Here is a 25,125-nt window from a genome sequence, read left to right on the forward strand (position 1 = left end):
GGTTGGAATTGAAAGTTTACGTTAGTAGTTAAGAATTTATAGGAATTTTTCTTCATTGTTGCATTATATTAAAATGAATGCAAATGAAGTGATGAGAGTTTAACTTTTCAAGCAAGAATGAATTTTATGTTCTTTTGCTTATAAAGATTATCAAAGTAGCAACATTACAATCATATTTCATCTTTGTAGTCCTCCTACTAGCCCCCTCTTCATAGGCCAAGTCAACCATTGGCCTATGTTACAATGTTTAGATTACAATTAGTATTTGTCATTGCAAAGGAAACTATATCCATAAATTGGAAAAGTGTATGGCAAATGTAATTTTTTATGTTCCTATCTATGGAAGCATATATACTTTATTTAGCATGAATAAGGTTAGGCTGTATGCAGTGACGGATCTAGAAAATTTTTCTTGTAGGGCGTACAACATGAATCAATTCACCTAAATTGAAAATATAATATTATAAAATTATACTGCCGGATGTAAATATACTCGGTACACTTCTAATGAGCTTATTCAATTTGCTACTAATTTATTTAGTGTTTTGAGATAGGTTATGGTGAAAATCTTTTTTTTTTATTTGGTGGGGAGAAATGTAAACCTTACAAGGGACATGTAATTTCGTATAATCTTATGCTGCTAGTCCCATGCAATTATATATAAAGATTAATGAACTATAGAAATATCATCATTAATAGAAAACTGTATCAAAATAAAGGTTCCGCATGATTCATATCCTGCATGCATTACATTTAAAGCTCTTTGATTGATATACAAATAGTAGGTATATTCTACTTTTCGTTTCATGCTCCTGAATTATGAATGATTATAATATCTTAAATTCTGAATATATCAAGGCAGTAGTTTACAATCAAATAGTTTATTTGCTATCTATAATATAGTGCAAGTTGATTTTCACATTAGATTATAGAATTCATGGGAAAAAAAATCCATAAACAAAAATATCAATGTGAATTTAATCTTATGAATAAAATCTTATGAATAAAACTCCATAAACAAAAACATAAATATGAATTTAATCTTATGCCGTTTATAACCATTTTACCATTCATCGTGGAAAAACAATATTCTAGCATAGCATTGTATGATTATGAATAAAATACTATAAAATTATGAATAAAACACTGCAATTTATCCAAAATTAACATATATTAAGATAGAGATTAGCTCAATTTAATTATGATTAATTTTGTTGTAAATATATAAATTGGAGCGTTTTTTTCATATATCTCATAACATGAAACAGGTTGCCCATGCGCAATGCACGTGGCTCTGTTATTAGTAATAACAAAAAAATGATATCAAGTATATGATTATAACTCGGATAAATATTTATAGGGTGCATTCAGTTACACTTACCACCCGTTTCCTGAGAAAAAGTACGGATGCAAACCGAAGGCTTTATGGAAAGCACTAGCGTCCCGTGATACAAATTCACTAAGCTTCCCGTGAAACACAACTGTATAATCTGTTAAAAGAGTACTATTTTCAGCAGCTCGGATATTCATTGAAGAACCAGGCTAAACAGTAGACAGTGCTTTATTCAAAGCACTAAGCTTCTCGTGTCATGAATGTATAATCCGTCAAAGGAGCATATTGCTCACCAATAGCTGAGAGAACACTTGCGCGTATGAAGCGAATAATACTTGCAAGATCAGTAGAAATGCATTATTCACATACTAGAGCACAACATAAATTCTGGAAATAAATAAATTTGTAAAAGTTTTTTTTTAAAGAGAAATTAATATAAAATATCAAATAAACAACCGCATTGCCACCACTCTCTTCATTGCAATAAATATCAAAAATTGCAAACCATTTCTCAAATACAAACCAATATCCTCAAGTGAGCTCCAGAACTGGAATATAGCCAGCACTGATGAAGGTTCACACCCCCAAAGCCAATAATATTTACTTTAGTATTATAATAAGATCGTTTCAAACTGTTGCCACACATTCAAACTCTGGATAGACGATATTCCCAAGATCAACACTGAAACCTTAAAACTGGCAAAACGAAATGGGTTGAGAAAAAAGAATAAACACGGGTTTTGAATGAATTAATAGAAGGGGCTGCATACCTACTACGTTACGAATGATAGTCTAAAAACACACCAACAACCAATCTATAGTTCCCCAAACCAACCTCAAACTTTTCAAACTACAACAGGATCAGGATTTGATAAGAGAAGATCACTCTCAACTCAATCCCCTTCAGACAACACCATCAAAACTACTCAATAATGCTTGACAGTCCAAAATGTTTCTTCCACAACAACTCATTGCTGCTTGCACTCAGGAGGCCGTTCTGCTCCATCGCCAACACCCTTTTGCAGTTGAACATATGACAAGAGCTCAGCATATGAATTAAGCACATACCAAATTGAAAGGATAATACGTGAAATGGTTAGAGATCACACCTTATGTCCTGCCACGGAATGCTTTCACCGATCACAAAGAATCATAAACATCAGCACATGTCATTGAAAAACACACTACGCACAGCACTTTCAAAAGATCGGAAAATAAGATCATACAGAGCACATCATCTATAGAAAATCATACTGGGAGGAAGTAGATCACGACAAGCATGCAGCATAGATTTCGAAGTTGATGATTGCACTGACATAGTATTTTAACTGCACTGGTGTGTGTTCATTCAGATTGCAATGATCTACTTTCTCCCTAAATGATTTTTATAAAGGAGCCTCTATGTAGGATATGTTTCCCTAAAAGAGCGCCAAATCATACCTTCTTTTTTGGCTTGGTTTCCTCTTCTTCATCCTCGTCATCATCCTCATCATCTTCCTCATCCTCATCCTCTTCATCATCCTCATCCTCTTCATCACCTTCACCTTCATCATCCTCTCCAGGACCAGGAAAATCTTCATCTTGAACAGCCTCTCCAGTAAACCATGACACTGCATGTGGGATAATCTTGTCCCTGATAGTAGACCTGCAAGAAAAAGCAACTCATTATTATATAACAAGAGAACCAAAAATGGCTACACATTAAAACAAATAACCTCTACGTCCATTCATGCCCTCACGAGTTGGGAAACGGTTAGTCAGAAATAAAGGAACAGAATAGTACTAAACATCGACAACTCTAAATCTTTTCTTATATGTAAAATGCATATCCAACGGGAAGTTTAGCCAACTCTATTAACAGGAAAGCATACTGTAAAGACAGGCTTACCCTATATCATAATCTTGCTCCATCTGATTCTGTAGCTCTTCAGCCTGCCCAACCGAGGACAAAATATAAGCACACACAATTTCAATAAATGTCTGTTCCTTATAATTTTCAGCTTGTAGGAGAAGGTAGAGGCAATTGATGACAACTTACAGTAGCTTCATCAATTTCTTCGTCATCTTCTGGGACTTGAGGAGGATTGAAAAAGTTGAAAAAGCTTTCACAATTTTCTGTTTTGGTTATAGGCTTGGCATTTTTTGATCCCTTTTTGGGCTTCTTCTTCAAGACCTTCTGAGTCAAGCACTTCCCTGGGAGCCATTCAATTTCAGTCCTACAGAAAAAGATAGGACAAAGCTCGGTGGACATCCAGAAAATGGAAAGTAAAAAGCTGACGAGCAGAATTCACTAATAAAAAATACCCTATAGCCTTCTCCAGAATTGGCTCATCATCATCGATCATGTGGTATACTTTCGTCAAGATGGAATTTTTGAAATATGGGTTAGTATCAAAAAAGAATTCAAGCTTGAAACCCTTTGGATTATCAATCCTCGACCATTTAATATCCTTTAGAAACTTTAAGGCCTCTTCATCCCGTTCTTGAATCTGAAACAAGAAATCTTATTAGACATGAACTCGAGAGCTCAAGAAGAAAAATTAATAAAACATTTCTTCAACTTGCTGACCTCCTCAGATAGCACCTCATTGGTCTTCATAGCAGTGAGCCAGAAACCTGGTACACCCTTTTCTGAAGGGAAAAGAGAAACTTTCATGAGCTAATAAGAACATCATTGGATTTCTAATATAGGATTTTCAAGCTCTGATAATAACCTTCAGTGGCTTCCATGTCTTTATCCTCGGATGCAGTTACATCAGCATTTTCTTTTGCAACACTTTCAACTTCGACCACACCGTTCACAATGTCATATCTCTGCACCGATTCCAGGGGAAGACTGAATTAAGAGAAGGCCACGGACATTGATAGTTTGTGATTATAAAATATCTTGGTGGTCCAATGCTTTAGCAGCCAAGCATTCAGACAAATACTACAAGAAGCTAATACTTGAACTTCATAAAGCATTCAATAATGCTTCCAAATAAAGAAATATAATGGTCATGTAAATTATTCTATCACCATGCAACCATAAGGAAATGTAGTACCTTTGTGTATAATGGCTCATAAAGCTTCTGGTATTTCGCTTCAAGTGCTGCTCTTTCCTCAAAAAATTTTGCCTCGAGCTCGTCATGTTGACACTGGTTAAAAGAACAAATAAACGTCAACAACTAATAACTACAGATGAAATATAGCAAGAAGCAGTCAATCTCAAGTGAAGTATTAAATAAGATAGGAACCATGTAATTCAGAAAATAAAATAGTCTTACTCCCGAGTCTTAAAATCTCATGAATAGCATAAAAAGTTATCAGGTCCACCACTAAAATTTTCAAGAGATGCATTATATACCAGCTAAGTGAGTGTACAAGGAGATTTTAAAATATAAGACTTCAGTGGCGTTAGTAAAATTGTGAAACTAAAAGGAATAGAAGGTAAAAGGAAATGGAACACAGTTCTAGATGTTGAAGGAACAGCAATATCGAAACATATCAACTTAAGTACAATATTATTGGGCTCATTCCTATTAGCTGCTAGTGGAAGGAAACTTTTTGATCAAAACTTAAGCCACCCTGCCATGTCATATCCCAAATTACAGAAGACACAAGCCTAACAAAAGAATAATTTGCAGATTTCTCTCCAAGTTGCAAAAGATGCATGCATTCCCTATAAAACCCCAACATTCTGGCCTTGATAGCTCATCTCCTGCTGTATCCATCTTTTAACTAAATCATTTCACCCTTCAGAGAAAAGGCGGTCGCAGTTGGCAGAGAAGTGATTTAGAAGTAGATTAATAACCCTTCAAAGTAAAAGAAGTGCGCCTGCGAACATAAGAAACTAATATTTTGTAAAAACTTTGAATAGAAAATTACAGAAATACTTTTTATGCAATATTATATTTAATAACTATCATACTCATTAATTATGTAATACACGGGTTCATCAAACGAGTTCTCACTAACACTAAGGGGGCGTTTCTTTGCATGCAAGTGAAAGATGAAAGTGTGTAAGTGACTTTCTTTTAACCTTTTATGTGTTTGTTTGCATGCAAGTGGTTATGAAAGTGAAATGCGAGAAAGTTGCTGCATAGGATTTAATGAAATTTTGACTTCCGCAATTTTGACTTCCTCTAAAAAAATGGTGAAATCACATGAAAGTGACAAAAATGGTAACATATTTTAATTAAATGATTTTCACTATGTTTACTAATTGATCTAATTTTGTCACGTCATCTTCACATTGCACTTTCAACAATAAATTCATTTTTTTCGAACAAACATTGTATTCCACTTGCATGTTGATGTGGATGTGAAAGTTATTTGCAAAAGGAAGTAACGTGCACAATTTCAATTCATTTTCGAACAGCAAAACACCCCCTAAAAGAAGAAAACAAAACATGTAGCATCACATTATAGCTCAACATTGGTTTTAAGCACATTGTAGTTGCTCGTTTACAAGAGGAATTTCTGTGATATATACTTGTAGCTTGGATGTATTAACATTCTCACTCCTTATGTAAATTGTTGGTTCTGCCGCTATAAGAAACCTTTTTAAATTCCTAAGGGATTTGACACATATATAAGTTTTAACACATCATTAAGAAAGATGCATTCTATCCAGCAGAAAAATAAATGCGTAAAAGTGATGCCACCACTAGTATACCTAGCTTCCCTACAGATATATATCTAAGGACGCCTTAAAATTACATTTAAAGTACTGAATTGTAGTACTAGTATCACAAGTGCTGTCATCATGGTAAAACATGGTAACAACTGAATTGTTGTACTAGTATTACAACTGTTGTCATCATGCTTTATTGACAAAGATCACTGCAAACTATATTGATAAAACATGGTAACAACATCCAAATTAGCATACTGCAAGCATTGGTCCAAAATAATTAAATGTGTCATTCATCATTCAGCAATGGGTGGTTAGTTGACAGTGGGACTGCAAGGGCTTATCAAAGAACGGGAATGAAACCACTGGTTGCATAAAAATGACATGTGTCATGTGCCAGTCATTCCTAAACTGTCTCCCTCCTGGAATTCATGCATTTCTAGCTCTCATGCTACGATCCATATCTAACTCGGTTATAATTGAGATCAGTCATCTTCAGAATAAATAGGTTTTAGTATTCATCATTTTTCCTTGTTTCCAAATAAGAAAATGACATGGGTGATGTGTGCACAACAGCATGAGTACTGAATGCCGTACCATCTCACGGGTAAAGACTAGTAAACAGTGTACCCATTTGAAGAATAAAATGCATATATCAGTACAAACTAGCTGAAAGGAGGAAAATCTACTCAACGAAAAACTAATTATCAATCTCAGAAGAGAGAACAGGCCTGGATCTCCCTCAAGAACTCGACCCGTTTCCTAACTCTCGGAGTGAGCATCTCCAACGCATGCTGACCCGCCAAGCTCTGCAGCTTATTCCACATCCCAAAACAAACAAAACCCGTCAGAAACCCAAAACCCCCTAAAACCCTAGCCCCCAAAGCAAAACCAAACCACCGAAGCCCTCACCTTGAGAGCGCTAACGAGGCCAGCTCTATCTTCAGCGGTCAACCCTACGATCCAACCCCGGAACACGTCAGCACACGAAAAGATCAATCGAGAGAGAGAGAGAGAGAGATACCGGAGGGGAGAGCGCCGCCGAGATCGGAGAGGTTGAGAGGCTCCTGCTGCTTGTTGTCACCCATAGGTTCCCTAGTTCTGTTGAAACCCTAGCAGCGAGAAGAGAGAGAAAACCTAGACCTCTGGAGAGAGAGAGAGAGAGAGAGAGAGAGAGAGAGAGAACGGGCGACTGGGGAGGGAGGGATTCGAGCGTAGCGATTGAGGACGGTTTTTATATCAAAATGCGGGTCCGTGAGGGTTTTCGCTCATCGGGTTTCGGGTTGACTGTTGCCGGATAATCGCGCCTTGATTTATGGAGCGGGTCAGGTCGAGACGTGAGGGTTCCAATCGCTGCTTTGATTTGGACTTGTAGAGCGCGAACGTCAAGTAGGCCCTCGGACGCTGAAAAGCCCACTGTTGGCCCGTTGGGCATTTGGAACCACGTCAGGTTTCATGTGTGATATTATGCAAACGTTCGTCTGTGCTTGTACGGTTTGGTTTGGTTGCTTTGAGAATTAAATTAATACCCAAAAAAAATTCTGTAGATTGTTGTTCCTTCTTCCAAAAGTAGATAATCTGATTAGGAGTTTTTCTTTTTCTTTTTTTTCTTTTTTTCTTTTTTTTCTTTTTTTTGTGAGGGGTGGTATGGTTGGTTTACTAAAAAACTTGAAATTTACTTCACAAAAAACACAATTTAGAATTTTTAGGGTTAAAATGAATTTCATGAAAAAACTAACATGCTGGAGCTATTAAATATATTTTTACATAAATTATCAAATTAATTAAACTTATGAAATGTAAACATTTTCTATCATGAGATTTTCAAAGATGATATGACACGCATAGAAACTAATTTAGTCATTCTGCATTTCGAAACCAAACAACCTTTAAGTGAAATACAACGTAAGAACGTAGATAGGTTTTATATTAAAATTCAAATTTTAAATTAGGTGGCTTAAGTATTAATCCCTCTTTTTTATAATGTTTGGGTAGAAAATTATTTTCATTGCTGAATTCATTACAACTTCGGGCGTTACAATAAATTCAAAACAAAGATAGCATTTTTATAAGACTTTCAATACAATGAAAATAAATTACAACTCTCTTTCAAACAACACGCAACAGGTGTTTATCGCCTATTGCTTTCGCGAGATCTTTGCCTGTGTCGGGGTTTATCCATGGACCGTCTGCGGATCGGATCCGATTGACAGAAAATTAACAGAGCTCCTACTTCACCAAGGAAGTATTCGCTTGAAGCTCTGAAATCGACCAAGTAAAATCAGTAGCTACAGAGCTCCTACTTCACCAAGGAAGTATTCGCTTGAAGCTCTGAAATCGACCAAGTAAAATCAGTAGCTCTTCTCGAGATTAAGACCAAGCCTAATGAAGCTCTGAAATCGACCAAGTAAAATCAGTAGCTCTTCTCGAGATTAAGACCAAGCCTAATCTCGAGAAACGGACGGACGGGGCTTCAGATCTCTCGAACTCTCCCTCTTTATGCTGAAGAACTTTGCCGAGATCAGTTAGCCTCCTTTGAAATTCATGCTCCCTTGCTCTCCAACTCGGCAGCACCTCCTCCTCTTGATAATAAATCGCCCATTTAAAATGATCCCATAGGCCTGTATTTATAGGCTTCGGTTGGGGGGTTTTCGGATAAGAATGAGTGATTTGACCTTATCTTCAGTTAATAACGATCTAATCACGTTTATCGATGATATCCAATCAGTTGGGAAGCTCTGGAACGAACAAATACAGAGAAAATATTAAAAAATACATTTTCGGGCAGTTGGCGCGCGAAACAGGTCGTGCTGACTCGCAGGGGTGCGAGTCAGCCGAGTCTGACCCGTGCTGGCGCGGGTCGGCCAGCGCCATCCCGCGAGGGGTGCGGGTCAGCCGAGTCTGACCCGTGCTGGCGCGGGTCGGCCAGCGCCATCCCGCGCTGGCACGGGTCAGGCGCCTTAGCTGAACTTCTTTTTTTCTTTTTGGCACTTTGTGACTTTTCGGGACTTGTATTTTTCTGCCATTTTGCGTTTTTGATCGTCTTGTTGACTTGCACGCGTCGTTAACTTGCTTCATGCGCTCGTTAGCTTCTTTACGGCACTTGGAACTAACCAACATGCGCATCGAGCACTTTGGATCTGACCGACAAGCGTGTCAGGCACTTTGGATCTGACCGACAAGCGTGTCGGGTACTTTGGATCTGACCGACAAGCACGTCGGGCACTTTAGATCTGACCGACGTGCGCAAGCTGACTGACGAGTGCGTCTGGTCTCTTATGGCTGACTGACATGCGCGAGCTGACTGACGCGTGCGGGCTAACCGCCAGGTGTGACGGCCAAATTGGAGGTGGTCGGTGAGTGTACGAGACACAGTTGGTTCGTCATTCCGGTTCATGCACTTGTCGGTTGGCTTCTCTCCGCGCATCTTCAACTCTTTCTAGGTGTTTGACGTTGTTACTCCCATAACTTCCAATACATCCAAAGAGAGGTTGTTGTGACAGGTTTGGAGGATGAAGTCCTCTGTGATCAGATCTCGGCAGTTCATCGTCTTATTCCGGAAATGCTTGACGAAGTCGTCGATCATCTCATCGTCTTCTTGTTTCTCATCGAAGAGTGTCCTGATTTACACCTCAGCATCATCATCAAAAAAGTGAGCGAGAAACAGGCTCTCCAGGTCTTCCCAGCTGTTAATACTTCCAGGCTTGAGTCGGCGGTACCAATCGAAGGTGGGCCCGCAAAGGATGCCAACGAATAACTGGATCATTAATGTCTCATTGTCAGAGATCATGCCCAAGTGAGACTTGAAGTAGATCAGATGCTGAGTGGGTGAACCCTTCCCGTCGAATGGCATGAAGTTGATCAGGTTGAACTTCGTCGGGTATGCTATTGAGTCCCACTCTCTTGGGTAAGGACACGGAATACCGATTTTCTTCACCTCTCGAGAAGACATCAGAGCGTTAATTTTGCTCTCGAGATCTTTCATCTTCTCATCCTCGTCTGTATCATGCTTTGGACGATTTCTGAGAGGAACAACACGGTCAGCCCCGGTATTATCATCTTTGGTGGGACCATCCCTAGCGTCGTTATCTTTAGTGGGGCCACCCCCAGCGTTTTGGCCAACGAGAGGGTTATCAGCATTAAGGTGTTCATTCACATCTGAATCGCTAGCTGCTTGACTAACATTGTTGCGACAACTGGATTCACCTATCTGATTTGACAAGGCTTGGATCTGTTGGTCATGCTCTTCCCTCATCCGCAGCATAGTCGTTTCTATTTCGAACTTAAAGTTCTCTTTTTGCTTAGCCAAGGCATCCTCGATGATTTTGGCCACTTGCTCTGTGTTAATCATAAACACTTCGTGGGATTATCCCGGACTAGATACCATTTTGTCGAAAGCAACTGCAGAGTTAGCATCTGATGCTTCATCATCCAAGAATAATCCCCTCTGCATTCTCTAATAATCTCTTTGTCTAATGGTTCCTGATCGCAACCAGGTTAGATGATGCGATATGAGCGAGTCAGAACTAGAAGGTCGAGCCGACTTTCCCTTATCAGCCATGCTAATTATGACTTCTGAAAGTTCGTCACCTTGAACAGCCGATCATTTCTTATGGAGACGCTTTGGTTTGGACTTTGACGCTTCAGAGGAAAGTCTTCGGAATACCGAGACCCTTTGTGGGGCAGTCTTGGGGCAGCTACAAGCTGATAATACTACCCTGATAATTTTGGCACACGGACAGTGAGACTCCGCTTCTCGGTTACTCCTTTTCCGAGGCTTGTTCGTACCCCCAGCCCAATAATACAACCCATCGGTCTGATGACCGAAGCAACCCATCATGTGTTGGCGCGACTTCCCAGGTATAACGTCATCGTCGTAAGACGAAAACGTTCCCTTCTGGGGGTTTGCTGTATTGTTGGCGTTCTCAAGAGTCACACGTTTGGAGCCACACTCTCGGGAGCGTGGGACCTCAACGGGCTCTTGGACAATGACTCGCAGTCCGAGGCGGTCAGTTACAGAAGTTTTCCCATTATAGAAAGGCTCCAACTTGTTGCGAGGGCGCGTACGACCCCCAGCTCGAGTAGTTGCTCGGGATTCGGTCACTAGACCCAAGCGTTCTTCGATCAGAACTTTGTTGGCCTTCTTGTTTTGATGATGATTTACAAATAATTTACTACTAATGTTGTTTGTCTAGTGTTTGCCTTCTTGTTTTGATGATGATTTACAAATAATTTACTACTAATGTTGTTTGTCTAGTGTTTGTGTATTTCTATGTATTGTAGACAAACAATTTACAAATAATTTACTACTAATGTTGTTTGTCTAGTGTTTGTGTATTTCTATGTATTGTAGACAAACAATATTGTTGGAGGATGGATGGAATTAAGCCTACACGATCATATCAAGAGGAGGTTGGCAGAATTATGGAGTGAAGCAACATACAATTCAAGTTAAAGATCAAGTTCAAGCTTCATCCGCAAGTGTACCAAGTCAAGCTTAATTGAAGATCAAGATTGCTTGGGTAATGTAGTTTTAGATTTTATATTATGTGTGTTTAATATGTTAAGCTCAATATAATATACACACACATTTTATTGGTTTCTTCGTGTGTGTGTGTGTGTGTATATATATATTTTGCAAAATGATGATTTTTCACAAATGGGAAATGCAATTTGGAAAATTCTTTTTGTAACATGTTTGTTTTCATGTTTATATATATTTCCCAAAGTTTCATTATTTTTGGACTTCATTTGTTATTTTAAACATATTTTCTAAAGTGTCAAAATCAGCTTCCAAAAACTGTTTTTCTGTCATATCTGTTTTCGGTCGACCGCACCGATCGACCGATCATTTGATCTTTCATCACTGAGCGACAGAGAGTTGGTCGGTCGACCGAAAGCTCCATCGGTCGACCGCACCGGTCGACCGACAATTGTCCAGAGCTGGTCTTCGTGTTTTTGCTCTCCGTCGGTCGACCGACAGAATTTCCGGTCGACCGACAATATGACCGTTGCTTTTCCAACAGCTATTTTCTGAGCTGTTTGCTGGGGCTGTTTCTGTCTTTTGACTTGGGATTTTTAGCTGAGGTTTTGGAGGATATAAATACTCTCTTTGATCTCAGTTTTCAACTAATGAAAAGAAGTTTTTAAACAAGTTTTAAAACAAGGGTTTAAGTATGTTTAAGGGTTTGTTTTTTGTTTGTGAAGAAGTTTTCACAAGTGGAGGAGATCATCTTCTTGTTTGGGCTCCAATCTCCATCTCTCCATCTTGTCTTCCATTGAGAAGTTTTCTAAACTCTACTCTAGCTTTCATTTGTTATTTGTCAATTATCATTTCTATTAAAGCTAGTTTTATATTGAGTTTAGATTTGATTTCACTCATTGTTACACACACCCACTTTGAGCTTATTGTATTTGCATTCATAATATATTAGGGTTGTGAGAGTTGTAGCATTGAGTGTGAGCTTTTATTGTGTTCTCATCCATATTAGAGAACAATTTATATTTGTTACATTGTGAGATTGTTAGGTTTTCGGTGAGCTAGAAACCGAGTGTGGTGTGAAAGTTTTCGGTGAACTAGAAAACCGATTGTGAGGAGTGACGTTGATCGGTGAGCGTTGAAAACCGATACTGTGAGGTGTAAACGTTGTTCGGGTGAACGTAGAAAACCCGGTTGTGATAGTGGAATTCTCCCCGGGAGTGGGGAGCGGAGACGTAGGACGGATATTGCTTATCCTAGCTTATATTCTTGTTGTATTTCATATTTGCTAGGATAACTTATTAATTAATTTTAATTGGCATTTAATCGGATTAGATTAGCATAAGACCCTAATCACCCCCCCCTCTAGGGTCTAACAAACTTTGCCTCGATCCTCGTGCAAAGGACCCAGGTGATCCACTATCCTCATCTTAAATCAGGACAAATCCATGCTATCGTGGGGCTCCACCGGAGGTTCGGGATCAATTGAAGTAGGGGCGGAACTCGATAGAATCGGAAAAACAGGTGCAGAATGTCTCTTGTCTTGGCCCTGGCGCAGGTCAGACCTTGGTGACCCGCGGTTAGAAGGGTCAGACTAGAGTGACCCGCGGCTTGGAGGGTCAGACTCGAGTGACCCGCGGCTTGGAGGGTCAGACTTGAGTGACTGAGAGGGTCAGACCTGAGTGACCCGCAGCTGGGAGGATCAGACTTGAGTGACCCACGGCTGGGAGGGTCAGACTTGAATGACCCGCATTTTTTGATCTTTTCGACCGTCGTCTTGGACTTTGACCTCCAAGTTTGATGCAGTCTTGGTTGTTTCTTGGCTATGTCCTTCTGCATCTTTTGTGCCTTTTGCACAAGAATTCGCGTGTGCGCAAGCAGTGCGCGACGCTTCTGGATTCGCTCCTCAAGAGTTGAACGAATCCTTTTAACTTGGATCTATTCACTTGTTGATGATTTGGAGGAGGGGGCGTTTGCTCGATGTTGGGACGCTTGTTGTTCCCTGAATTTCAGATCCGTCTGGTAACAGATCCCATCTACTAGCTCCAAAGCCTTAGCGAGTTGGCCCGCGAGACGTTGACATTGCCTTTGATGTGCTCTCTTCGACAGGATTAGCGCGGCTTCAGCGGCTATCTCCTTGATTGAGGAGGAGTCCAGATTTGCAGCTCCTGCCTCGTTGGAGACCGGAGGGGCTTTGCAAGGAGTGATTACAGCAGTAACGGGGGCGTTGATCTTCCTACACTTGTGAGAGGCAGAGGATCTAGAGAAGGAGGACAACAAATATTCCTCGAACTTGGCCTTGTCGAACTCGTACTCGACCTCTACGTCAACTGGGATCCGGATCTGAGGTTGCGACACATCAGCCTTCGCAGAAAGGCTGTTGGCTCCCACTGTGGTCTCCAATGTGTTTGGGTAAAAAATTATTTTCATTGCTAAATTCATTACAACTTCGGGCGTTACAATAAATTCAAAACAAAGATAGCATTTTTATAAGACTTTCAATATAATGAAAATAAATTACAACTCTCTTTCAAACAACATGCAACAGGTGTTTATCGCCTATTGCTTTCGTGAGATCTTTGCATGTGCTAATGTTTATCCGTGGACCACCTGCGGATCAGATCCGGTTGACAGAAAATTAACAGAGCCCCTACTTCACCAAGGAAGTATTCGCTTGAAGTTCTGAAATCGACTGAGCGAAATCAGTAGCTCTTCTCGAGATTAAGACCAAGCCTAATATCAAGGAACAGACGAATGGGGCTTCAGATCTCTCGAACTCTCCCTCTTTATACTGAAGAACTTCACCAAGATCAGTTAGCCTCCTCTGAAATTCGTGCTCCCTTTCTCTCCAACTCAGCAGCACCTCCTCCTCTTGATAATAAATCACTCCTGTGAAATGAGCCCCTAGGCCTGTAATTATAGGTTTTGGTTGGGGGTTTTCGGATAAGAATGGGTGATTTGACCTTATCTTCAGTTGACAACGATCTAAACTACGTTTATGGATGATATCCAATCAGTTGGGAAGCTCTGGAATGAACAAATCCAGAGAAAATATCAAAAAACACGTTTTCGGGCAGTTGGCGTGCGAAACAGGTCGTGCTCACCCGCGCTGGCGCAGGTCGGCCAATGCCGACCCGCGTGGGCGCGAGTCAGCCAGCGCCGTCCCGCACTGGCGCGGGTCAGCTGTCTTAGCTGAATTTCTTTTTTTTCTTTTTTGGCACTTTGCGACTTTTCGGGACTTGTATTTTGTACTGTTTTGCGTATTTAATCATCTTGTTGACTTGCACGCGTCGTTAACTTACTTCATACGCTCGTTAGCTTCTTTACGGCACTTGGAACTGACCGACATGCGCGTCGGGCACTTTGGATCTAACCGACAAGCGCGTCGGGCACTTTGGATCTGACCGACAAGCGTGTCAAGCACTTTGGATATGACCGACAAGCGCGTCGGGCACCTTAGATCTGACCGACGCACATGAGCTGACAGACGAGTGCATCTGGTCACTTGTGGCTGATTGGCATGCGCGAGCTGACTGACGCGCGCGGGCTGACCGACAGGTGTGACGACTAATTAGAGGTGGTCGGTGAGTGTACGAGACACAGTTGGTTTGCCATTCCGGTTCATGCACTTGTCGATGTCAGCTAATCCTCCTAGACTCGGATAACGACGTTCGTCATCTTCTCTTCGTCTCGAGCTGTGTGCGGATACCTATAGGCATTTTTAGATGCCTACATATAATACTTTAAATTAAAACAAAAGAAACACTACCTCACTTAATAAGTGTAAGAATAATTTTTATTTTAAATTTTAAATTCAAATAGAAAAGGATATGTGATTTATTTATTTATTTATTTATTTTTGAGAACTAAGACTAATAATAAATTATAATTTTTTATATATAAAGGGGAGTTAAACAATTTCTTTTTCCATCTCTACCCTTTTATCCAGTTCAGATTATTCTTCCATTCATAGAATAGCATATGTAAGTTTTCTTTATTTATAATGTCTCACTTGATTCTCCTGCCTATTTAGGATTTTAGTTCTCATCTTAATTTGATAACCAATATATATTGTATTAATAGTACCCACTAATATATTTTTTCATAAATATGATATTTTCACGTGTAACCACTAAGATCTATCCTCTCTACAAAAAGTAATGTGGATAAATTTCACTAAATCCTAAGTAAGTTTGGGCGTTTGATATTAAATCTTCAATATCTTTGACACTCTCACTGAAGCCCCCTAAAAACTTTTGATAAAAAGTTTCTAAACTAACATTGTTAGTTACCGTGTGGTCAAATGACACCAAAATGGCTAATAAATTTGGAAGAAAACACTTAATAAGTTTTATGTTTTGTCACTTGAATCCCGATAACCTTTGGTAGAAAACCCCTAATAATGGTTGTTTATTATTTTCAAGGTTCTCTATATTTTTTGGATTTTAGGAGGTAGTTTCTAATTACCGGATTTTAGAAGGAATTGTTTGCTATTTTTGGTTTTTACAATGAGCTATCTATAGTATTCAATTTTTGGGGTAATTCTTTGTATTATTTTAATTTTTAATGCTTTTTTTTGCACTTTTTAGATTTTTCAGAGGAGTAATTTTACATTTTTTTGAGGATTGTTTGTAAATTCTAAAATTTAGGAGATCTATTCGTTATTTTTGGATTTTTTTGGGTGGTCTATTATTTTTAGATTTCAAGACAATGGGTTAGTATATTTAAGATTTTGTGGGGGTTCGGTGTAATTTTTTGAATTCGAAGGGATGTTTTTTGTAACTTTTAGATTTTGCAGACAGACCTTTATGATTTTATTTTTTTCATAGTGTAATTTTTTATTTTTTAGAAGTTGATTGTAACTTTATGCGTTACTTTGCAAATAGTAAACCACTAACACTAAGCTGCTAATCCTTTCTTCATATATGAAAGAGAAGAGAGCTAAAAGTATAATTGTTAGATTTTTTACTTTACGAATAATTAAAGAAAATTAAAACTATAATTTGTTAGTTTTTGAAGTACTAAAAAAATTACAATTAAAATTTTTTAATTATAGATAGATTTAATTTGATGAGAATTATAATTATGGATATATTTAATTTGATGAAACTTCTAATTATGGATAGAAAATAAGCTCATCATATAATAATTCTAATTTAATACTAAAATTACATAGGACATATGGCATTGTCTTGTGTGCTTATGTGTTGTTATTTTGCGCTTGTATGAGTTCCTCTAATTTCTTATTATATATAAAGGAGGATCATATCATATCATCATATCTTATCAAATCATATCATCATATCATACTCCTTATAAAAGTGCGAGTTTAGAAAAAAAAAATCCATGGTCAATATTACCCATAACTTTTTTTTGATATTAGATTCCAATCTGATCATAATTAATAAAATATATTCAAATGTTTTAAAGTAGAATCTTAACTAAAATTTGATATGAAAAGAGATCAAACAGGGAACTTATTCTATACACTATTCGAAGATGATATGTGTCCAACTAATTTTATCCTTTTAAGAATTTTGATTAAATTAAAAATACTCATATCCATAATTAGAAAATTCTATTAAAAAAAGAAAATTCTAGTGATGAAATCTTTGTTAACTGTAAACAAGTTGTAACTATCCACAACAAAAAAAAATCTACATAATGTCATGTGCCCCTACTTAATTACTTTAAAAAAATTAAATAAACCAGCTGTAAAATTTGGATTAATCACAAACTTCCAAACTGTATGCAACTCTCTCTAAATCTTCAGTAAGTTTGATAATTTCAGAAAACACATAAATTTTGATATGAAAAGAGATCAAATTGTATGCTAATTCTCTATCCTATTAGAATATGAGATGTGTCCAACTAATTCTGTTTTCTTAAAAATTCTCATTAAATTAAAAAATATTCATGTTGACGCAGCGCGGAAGTGATAACCTCGGAATCCACCAAGGGTGTTCTCTGAATCCACAAAGAACGATGCGCGGAAGTGATAACCTCGGAATCCACCAAGGGTGTTCTCTGAATCCACAAAGAACGATCTTCGAATCTACGAAGAACTTCGAATCCACGAAGAAAATCTGAATCCACAAAGAACGATCTTCGAATCTACGAAGAACTTCGAATCCACGAAGAAAATATTAAAAAGAAAAATTTTATTGATGAAAAAGTTATGCCTCTAGGGCTTACAAGACTCTTCTTAAATAGAAAAAAAAAGACTCCTACAATGACTCAAACTCTACAAAAAATAGTTAAAGAATTCCTAAAATATTAAAACTCCTAATAGAATTACAAAGAAATAGAAAGTATTGAATTCTAACTAAAAAAAGACTCATTATAATAGAGGAAACAAATCATAAATCAAAACTGAATTTGTTTCCTAATTCTAATTGGACTCTAAAATTGAATTTATTTCCTAATCTAAATAAACTCCAAGTTTACTACTAAAAAATTTAAAAGCTAATTATTTTTGGATTTCTGTCAAAACTGAGCATAACTGATGAGATTGTAAAAATCTGACAATCTGGTTGGCTTCGTCTCGTCGAGATAGGCGATTTACATATATAATATGTCAGAATCCGCCTTCCGGATTGAAAGATATGTTGGATATTTTATTAAAGAAAAAACAATTTAACATGTTTTACATATTTTATTTTCCTCAGCAATTAATACGTGCATAATGGCTATATAATTATGGCGAACGTTACCGTATTAATTACGGGTTTATTGCGTAACGGTCGACATTATGGCGTACGTTACTGTATTGATTGCTAGGATTTATAACGGCTCTCTAAGACCCCTATATAAGCAGCCCTTCACATTCTCGGAAAAAAAAACAAGAAAAACAACAAGTCTCTTTTCTCCTCTTCATATTATTTTTTCATAGTATTGGTTTTGTTTTTGGGAAACTTTCTTCATCTGAGCAGAAGCTCTGTACTCTCGCCCGAGTACAGAGGCCGGCCGATTCCGCGAGTTTTTACCGCTAGGGAAGAGGGGATCATCTGCGCCAGGGCGATAGGCGGGTCATCAATCTTCTAGGGCAGTGAATACACGACTGCTCCCGATCAGGCCAGATTTAATTGTTTATTTTATTCGGATTTATTTCATGCTATAATCTTAATTATTTGATAATTTTCAAACAATCTAGAAGATTGAGTATTTATAGTTGTTAATTTTTAAAATCGAAAAAAAATTAAAATTAGTGTTCATCAATAGTTTACTGTTCACTCGAAAAAATTTTAGAAATTTTTTTTAGTTACTGTTCACACAAAGAAAATATAATTGTTTTAATTATATATTTGTTTATCTATTAGTATTATTGATTTGTTGTTGTTATAAAGTTAAAAAAATTGTAATGGTTACTGTTCATCCCGAAAATAAAAACTTTACTGTTCATATTAAAAGATATCATTTACTATTCATTAAAAAAATGTTACTATTTAGCAAAATAATTATTGCTAATTGCTTGCTTATCTATTATTTTAATTTAAAAAAATTTAAATTTTGGCTACTGTTCATTTGATTTATAATTGCAGTAATTAGTTTTAATTATTGTTGATAATTATTGCTTAAATAATTACAATTAATTGTAACTTGTAATTGGAAAGGAATATATAATCCTATATAGCAGTTAGAAATTCTTTATGAATTTGGCTATTGATTTATATCATTCACTTTATTTGTCTCAACCTTTGTTTCATGTGCATTGCAACGACAAACAATCATAGAAATACACTGACATACAACCATATGTAGGTTTGTAATGATCAAATATTATTTGCTAATAGAAACATGCTATAAATTTGCAACAATGTACATATATTTATTCTTGAAAGTCTCATATACATGGTTTTGACAAGAGAACAAACTCTGGATATATATATGCTCTGAAGTATTTGAATTTATTCATGGTTTAATGCTTTCATTTCTTTAAGCTATTAATATGATGCCTTCAATCAATAATTTCATACTTTGGAGTATTTATGCATCTAATAAGCTTAGTACAGAAGGTGGTAAAAGTGAATGCAAATTTGTTCAGCAACTTATGTAGCAGTTGTCTGCAGCAGATGGGTTTTTACTCTCAAGACATGAAAATCATGAGGTTCGAACATCAATAGGTAAACCCCTCCTCGGCCTTATCCAACATATGTTTGCAGTATAATTGCTTGGCAAATTAAATGCTTGCAGAAAATATTTTAAAGTTTCTATATTCTGTTAAGAAACAAAAACTCATTGAGTGAACCGATTCAAGTTTTCTTGGATTAGTTAGTGTCTAAGACAAGGTTTAGGGGTTGCGTAACGCACTCTGCAAGGAACGATGTACTTAATTGATCTTTGATCAACCTCTATTACTATCTTTACCTGGCTAACTACCCGGGTAAAACTTTAATTTTTTTGCTTTAGGAGTTTTTGTTTTGGAAAAAGAGGTCCGGAATTATGAGAAAAATTCATATGCATTTATTTAATTACGCTTCTTGCATCATATATTGCCTAATGATAAATGATCAATATATGAGCGAACCAACTCAAAGAGGTGCATCTTTTAAAATTCTATTTTATATGGTGGATTATATTTCAAATCTTCAAATGTAAAGTTCATCTCTTTTATTGCGTTATGATGGATATTGCAATAAATGTTCATATGTCCTTTTAGATAACTTGCATTTGTTATATGATTAATTACAAGGTTTTTATGCAAGAATGCACTTGTAAAATTTAAAGCACGTATGTACAAATATTATTATTATTATTATTTGTATAAGAGGTGGTACTAGAAAATGGCAACATAAATTTGGAAGGTCTCTTTTGTAGACAACCAATTTAAATTTGGAAGGTCTCATTTGTAGGCAACCGATTTAAATTTGGAAGGTCTCCTTTGTAGACAACCAATTTGTAACCTCTTATAATAGAAGAATTTTAAAAAAATTTATGCATATGAATTATGAAGTATGAAATATATTGTTCTCTTGAATGCTCTGCATGTATCTATTATTAATTTTATTCATGTATGTACATAATCATAACTGTAGAATTTTAGTTCCACATTAGTTTAAAATGTTCATATATTAAGGTCAAATCCTAATCTGCACAAACACCGCGTGTTTACATCTTCAGGCATAGACTATGATCTTTTATAATCATAGACAATGACCTAATGTCAATTTCAAACAATATGATGGACTAATTACAAAATAAGAACTTGATAAATAAAGACAACGTTTGCTAGGCAAAGTTGTGATTCTAGACTTTGTAAAGTCTGAGAAAAATATTGCTGACCCTTTGACTAAGGGATTATCTAGGAGTGTGGTTCTGGATTCATCGAGGGAGATGGGGTTAAGCTCATAGATGAGGTCACTGATAGCGGCAACCCAACCCTTATTTGGAGACGTAGTCTCAATGTTGGTTCAATGTGGTAGAAACAAGCTGGACTAGTGACATTCGTGTGGAGCATCGACCCAGATATATTCATATATCACCATGTAGCTTGTGCTACTACCCCTTTTCTATGATGACGATGCTCTTATGATACAACTGGCTAGGCTGAGTTTTATTCTTAATAAGTCTAACATGTGTATTATGGGGGATATTAAATAAACAGCTGTAGTACCCTTTAAGGACTTACATACGTGAGAGGAACCGTGATGGCCGCGGTTAGGGGGGTTGGGCTAAACCCTAGAAACTCTCATGAGTCGGTTTATTATGAGCATGGCCTTTAACGCTCAACCCGATTTGCTCAATAGATGAAGCGTATTGTGTGCGCTTTCATCAATATCTGATTAAAGGGGCCTAATTCAAGGCCTAGTCCATTATGTACTCACTAAGGAAAGGTTCAAAGCCGGAAGCTACCTCTCCCGAATTCACGATACGAAAGGTTGCCCAACCTATATTTGTTTTATGATTTCTTGATTTATTTATTGATTATTGATTACTGAGTTTTTAGTTAATATTGCCTTTTGGGGGGGACCGTTGGATATTTTATTAAAGAAAAGGCAATTTAACATGTTTTACATATTTTATTTTCCTCAGCAATTAATACGTGCATAATGGCTATATAATTATGGCGAACGTTACCGTATTAATTACGGGTTTATTACATAACATTCGACATTATGACATACGTTACTGTATTGATTGCTAGGATTTGTAACGGCTCTCTAAGACCCCTATATAAGCAGCCCTTCACATTCTCAAAAAAAACAAGAAAAACAACAAGTCTCTTCTCTCCTCTTCATATTATTTCTTCATAGTATTGGTTTTTGTTTTTGGGCAACTTTCTTCATCTGAGCAGAAGCTCTGTACTCTCGCCCGAGTACAGAGGTCGGTCGATTCTGGAAGTTTTTACCGCTAGGGGAGAGGGGATCATCTGCGCCAGGGCGATAGGTAGGTCCTCAATCTTCTAGGGCAGTGAATACACGACTGCTCCCGATCAGGCCAGATTTAATTGCTTATTTTATTCGGATTTATTTCATGCTATAATATTAATTATTTGATAATTTTTCAACAAGATATGATTGTTTCTTTGCGAAAGTATAAATCTGTATTTAGCTCGTGAATATCCGAATCCTCCATTCACTGCTAAAAAAATAGGCATCCTAGATGGAAAATTCCATCTAGGATACATAGAATTCCGTCTAGGATGTGTATCCTAGACGGAATTCCGTCTAGAATACCCGTCTAGAAAGTTTTCGTCTAAGATGTAGTATTCTAGACGGAAATTCCGTCTAAAATACATCCTAGACGGAATATTCTAGACGAAATTTAAAACCGTCTAGAATACATCCTAGACGAATTATTCTAGACGGAAATTCCGTCTAGAATAATTCATCCTAGACGGAAAAAATTTCCATCTAAAATGAGTATTCTAGACGGAAATTCCGTCTAGAATACTCATTCTAGACGAAAATTGATATTTTTTCATTTTTTAAATTTTTTTTCAAAAAAATGTATCCTAGACGGAATTTTAGTATCCTAGACGGAATTTCCGTCTAGGATACTGTGCTACAGTGCTTTTTTTTTTTTACAGAATCTACTTTGGATGCATGTACACAATATTGAACAAAAAAATATATATTCATATCCAACACAATCTAATTATATTCCAATATCAAATCCCATTATATTCAAATAATATATTCATAAAAATAGTAGAGAGATACATAAATTATTTACAAACTTTTATATAAATTATTTACAATGGCTATGACAATGCAGAAGCTTCTTCAACTCCTTGCTAAACTTTCCGCTTCGTTTCACACACTCCATTATTTCTTGCCTATATCAAGGGGAAAATATTTTCCATAAGTAACCAAAAGACATAATTGACAGTATATTGCAAAGAGAGGGAGAACAGACCACGATAAAGGATGGTCATCACACCCTAAAAACGTTTGACCTCTCAAGTTTTTCTTCATGATTGCAATTGAAGAGAGATGCAGCATCCTAGTATGCAAAATTGATGTAAATGTGTTTACCTGAAGATCTTGAATACAAAATACACTACTAAACACCACCCAGTTTTATAATGAATAGCTGTCTCAAGAAATAGACTTTTAAGCTGGTAATACGTTTGTAAATTCCACATAAGAACAGAAAACAGTGAAGAAATTTTAAAAGTAAACACCACCCAGTTTTATAATGAATAGCTGTCTCAAGAAATAGATTTTATTTACAATCGTGTGATCCTAAATTCCACATAAGAACAGAAAACAGTGAAGAAATTTTAAAAGGATATGTAAAGGCCAAAAACCACTTTACAGCATAAATAATTTACAGCATAAATAAATGGATGGCTGATTTGCTTAGATCTCAACTTTACAGCATAAATAATTTGAATGCAACAATTTTTGATATTGATCTAAACATTTAAAACGGCCAAAAACCACTTTTTATCACATTTCAAACATTATACACTGCTACACTAACAAACATTATAACAAACATTACAATGCATAATGATCAACATAAAGAGCCAATGGATTATATCTAAAGTTAAACTTTTACAAAGAAAAGAAAGCGATAAAGTCAGTACTGAAAAGGCATACCACCTGGAAAGAATTTAGCTAATAGAGAGATCGTACCTGCTGAGATATTTCATATCCAACTTTAATTCTCACATCTTGGTCCTTTTGGAAGTCAAGTATGCTCCAAACAAACTCAAGTGCTCCTCTTGCCTTCCTCTGCACAGTGTTTCCAACAAGACAGAAAACTTGTAATCAAATTAAAACATCAATGCATATGGGAACATAAGAAACATACAACAGCTTGATAAATATGACGGTTGCAGGCACATCATCAGCTAGAATTGAATCAGCATGAGATTTGAGAATGAGAACTTAGCAAACATGCTATTCAACATGGAAATCAATTGCCTCCCAAATCATATTGGGCCCCTTATAAACTAAACATTAATCATTTTGTGACGTTTTGCAACCGAACAAAAGAGAAAATTACTTGGCATATTAGACAATTACATTTCCGATTCATGCTTCTACTTATCATCCTATCACCATCTAATTACATTTCCTACACACAGATCGGTACAAAAAAAACCCAAACTAAGGCCAACAACATACTCCCTAAATAATGCACAATCAAACCCTAAAAGATCACACTTCCAGCTGGTTACAAACAAAACCTAATTCCCAAATGAATTCAAAGGATTGTAGAAAGGGGGAAACTTTACCCTCTAAAGACATCGCCGAAAGAGCCACTCCCGATGAGCTCGAGAGAGCTAAATCGGGCCTCGATGGCGGCGACCCTCAGCCGCGGAGACGACGACGTGGAGGTGGAGAGGAGGGCGGAGCCGAGGAGGGAGGAGGACTTGGCGCGGGCGAGGAGGGAGAGGAGCCCGGCGACGAGGATGCGGTCGAGGGGGTTGGGGCCTGGGTGGGATCGGGAGAGGGAGAGGGAGAGGAGGCTGCGGAGGGGAAGGGGGACTCGGAGTGGATGAAGAGGGAGGGGGAGAAATTTGGGAATAAAATTTAGGCGGCGATTGGGGATTTTATTTCAGAGTTTGAGAATTTAGGCGGGGAAACGAAAATTAGGGGTGAAATTTTGGCGGGAGGGGCACCCACCATCCTAGACGGAAATTTTCCGTCTAGAATGTTTCCTCGACGGAAATTTCTGTCTAGGATGCTCATTTTAATTTAAAAAAATAAAAAAATATTAAAACCGTTTACTTTGCTATTCTAGACTGAAATTTCCGTCTAGGATAGTTTTTTCTAGACGGAAATTTTCCGTCTAGTTTAATGCAAACTAGACGGAAAAAATTCCGTCTAGGATATTCCGTCTAGTATGTGGGTTTTTCTACTAGTGATTAAATTTTCTGTTAAGCGTCCTACATCACATATCCATAATTAGAAAATACTATCCATAAAAAAGTAGAAAATTCCTAATAATCAAATCTTTGTTAACTCTAAACAAATAGTAACAATCCATAAAAATTGTAAAAAATGTCATGTGTCCCTCCTTATATTAAAAAATTTTCAACAAACCTCTTGAAAATTTGAATTGAGCAGAAACTCCTAAATATTTGGAACTCTCACTAAATCCTCAGCAAGTTAGATAATTTTAGAAAACACCAAAAATATTTTGATTTGTTGCACTTAACCTCTAATATGGCGTTATCCAAAAATTTGACATCGAGTAAAAGTAACCTTCGTGGACAGTATATACCTCTTAAATCATTCTTAT

The 25,125-nt window shown here is 37.0% G+C and overlaps 1 protein-coding gene and 1 long non-coding RNA gene across 7 annotated transcripts; both read right to left on the reverse strand.

Annotated features, from left to right (window-relative positions):
• Nucleotides 1,900–7,160, reverse strand: LOC109844618 (nucleosome assembly protein 1;2-like). Of its 5 annotated transcripts, XR_002248081.1 has the most exons (13): nt 6,973–7,160; nt 6,861–6,904; nt 6,680–6,763; nt 4,378–4,470; nt 4,048–4,147; nt 3,903–3,964; nt 3,638–3,822; nt 3,372–3,549; nt 3,222–3,265; nt 2,774–2,978; nt 2,443–2,450; nt 2,104–2,349; nt 1,900–2,029 (listed from the first exon to the last, which is right to left on the reverse strand). XR_002248081.1 is itself a non-coding variant. In XM_020413729.1 (12 exons), exons 1-12 carry the CDS (start codon nt 7,034–7,036, stop codon nt 2,256–2,258), a joined length of 1,155 nt encoding a protein of 384 aa, XP_020269318.1. In that variant the 5' UTR covers nt 7,037–7,160; the 3' UTR covers nt 1,917–2,255. The 5 variants fall into 5 exon arrangements, 4 of the variants coding, with proteins under 4 accessions (XP_020269318.1, XP_020269317.1, XP_020269320.1 ...); XM_020413729.1 differs by having other exon boundaries at nt 1,917–2,349; nt 6,680–6,757; XM_020413728.1 differs by having other exon boundaries at nt 1,917–2,349.
• Nucleotides 22,553–24,401, reverse strand: LOC109846433. 2 transcript variants are annotated; one of them, XR_002248505.1, is made up of 4 exons: nt 24,116–24,401; nt 23,511–23,609; nt 22,786–22,872; nt 22,553–22,705 (listed from the first exon to the last, which is right to left on the reverse strand). It is a non-coding gene; the product is annotated as an uncharacterized LOC109846433 (long non-coding RNA). The 2 variants fall into 2 exon arrangements; XR_002248504.1 differs by lacking the exon at nt 22,786–22,872 and having other exon boundaries at nt 24,116–24,398.

This window comes from Asparagus officinalis, chromosome 6 (genome assembly GCF_001876935.1).
Source record: "Asparagus officinalis chromosome 6, Aspof.V1, whole genome shotgun sequence".
Lineage (NCBI taxonomy): Eukaryota > Viridiplantae > Streptophyta > Magnoliopsida > Asparagales > Asparagaceae > Asparagus > Asparagus officinalis.

Excerpts from the sequence above, each read along its gene's own strand:
- LOC109844618 (XM_020413728.1), bottom strand. The coding sequence starts at position 7,036 with ATGGGTGACAACAAGCAGCAGGAGCCTCTCAACCTCTCCGATCTCGGC. Across the intron at positions 4,148-4,377 it reads ATGAGCCATTATACACAAAG|AGATATGACATTGTGAACGG; the intron begins GTACTACATTTC and ends GAATCGGTGCAG. Across the intron at positions 2,979-3,221 it reads GAGCAAGATTATGATATAGG|GTCTACTATCAGGGACAAGA; the intron begins GTAAGCCTGTCT and ends TTTTTCTTGCAG.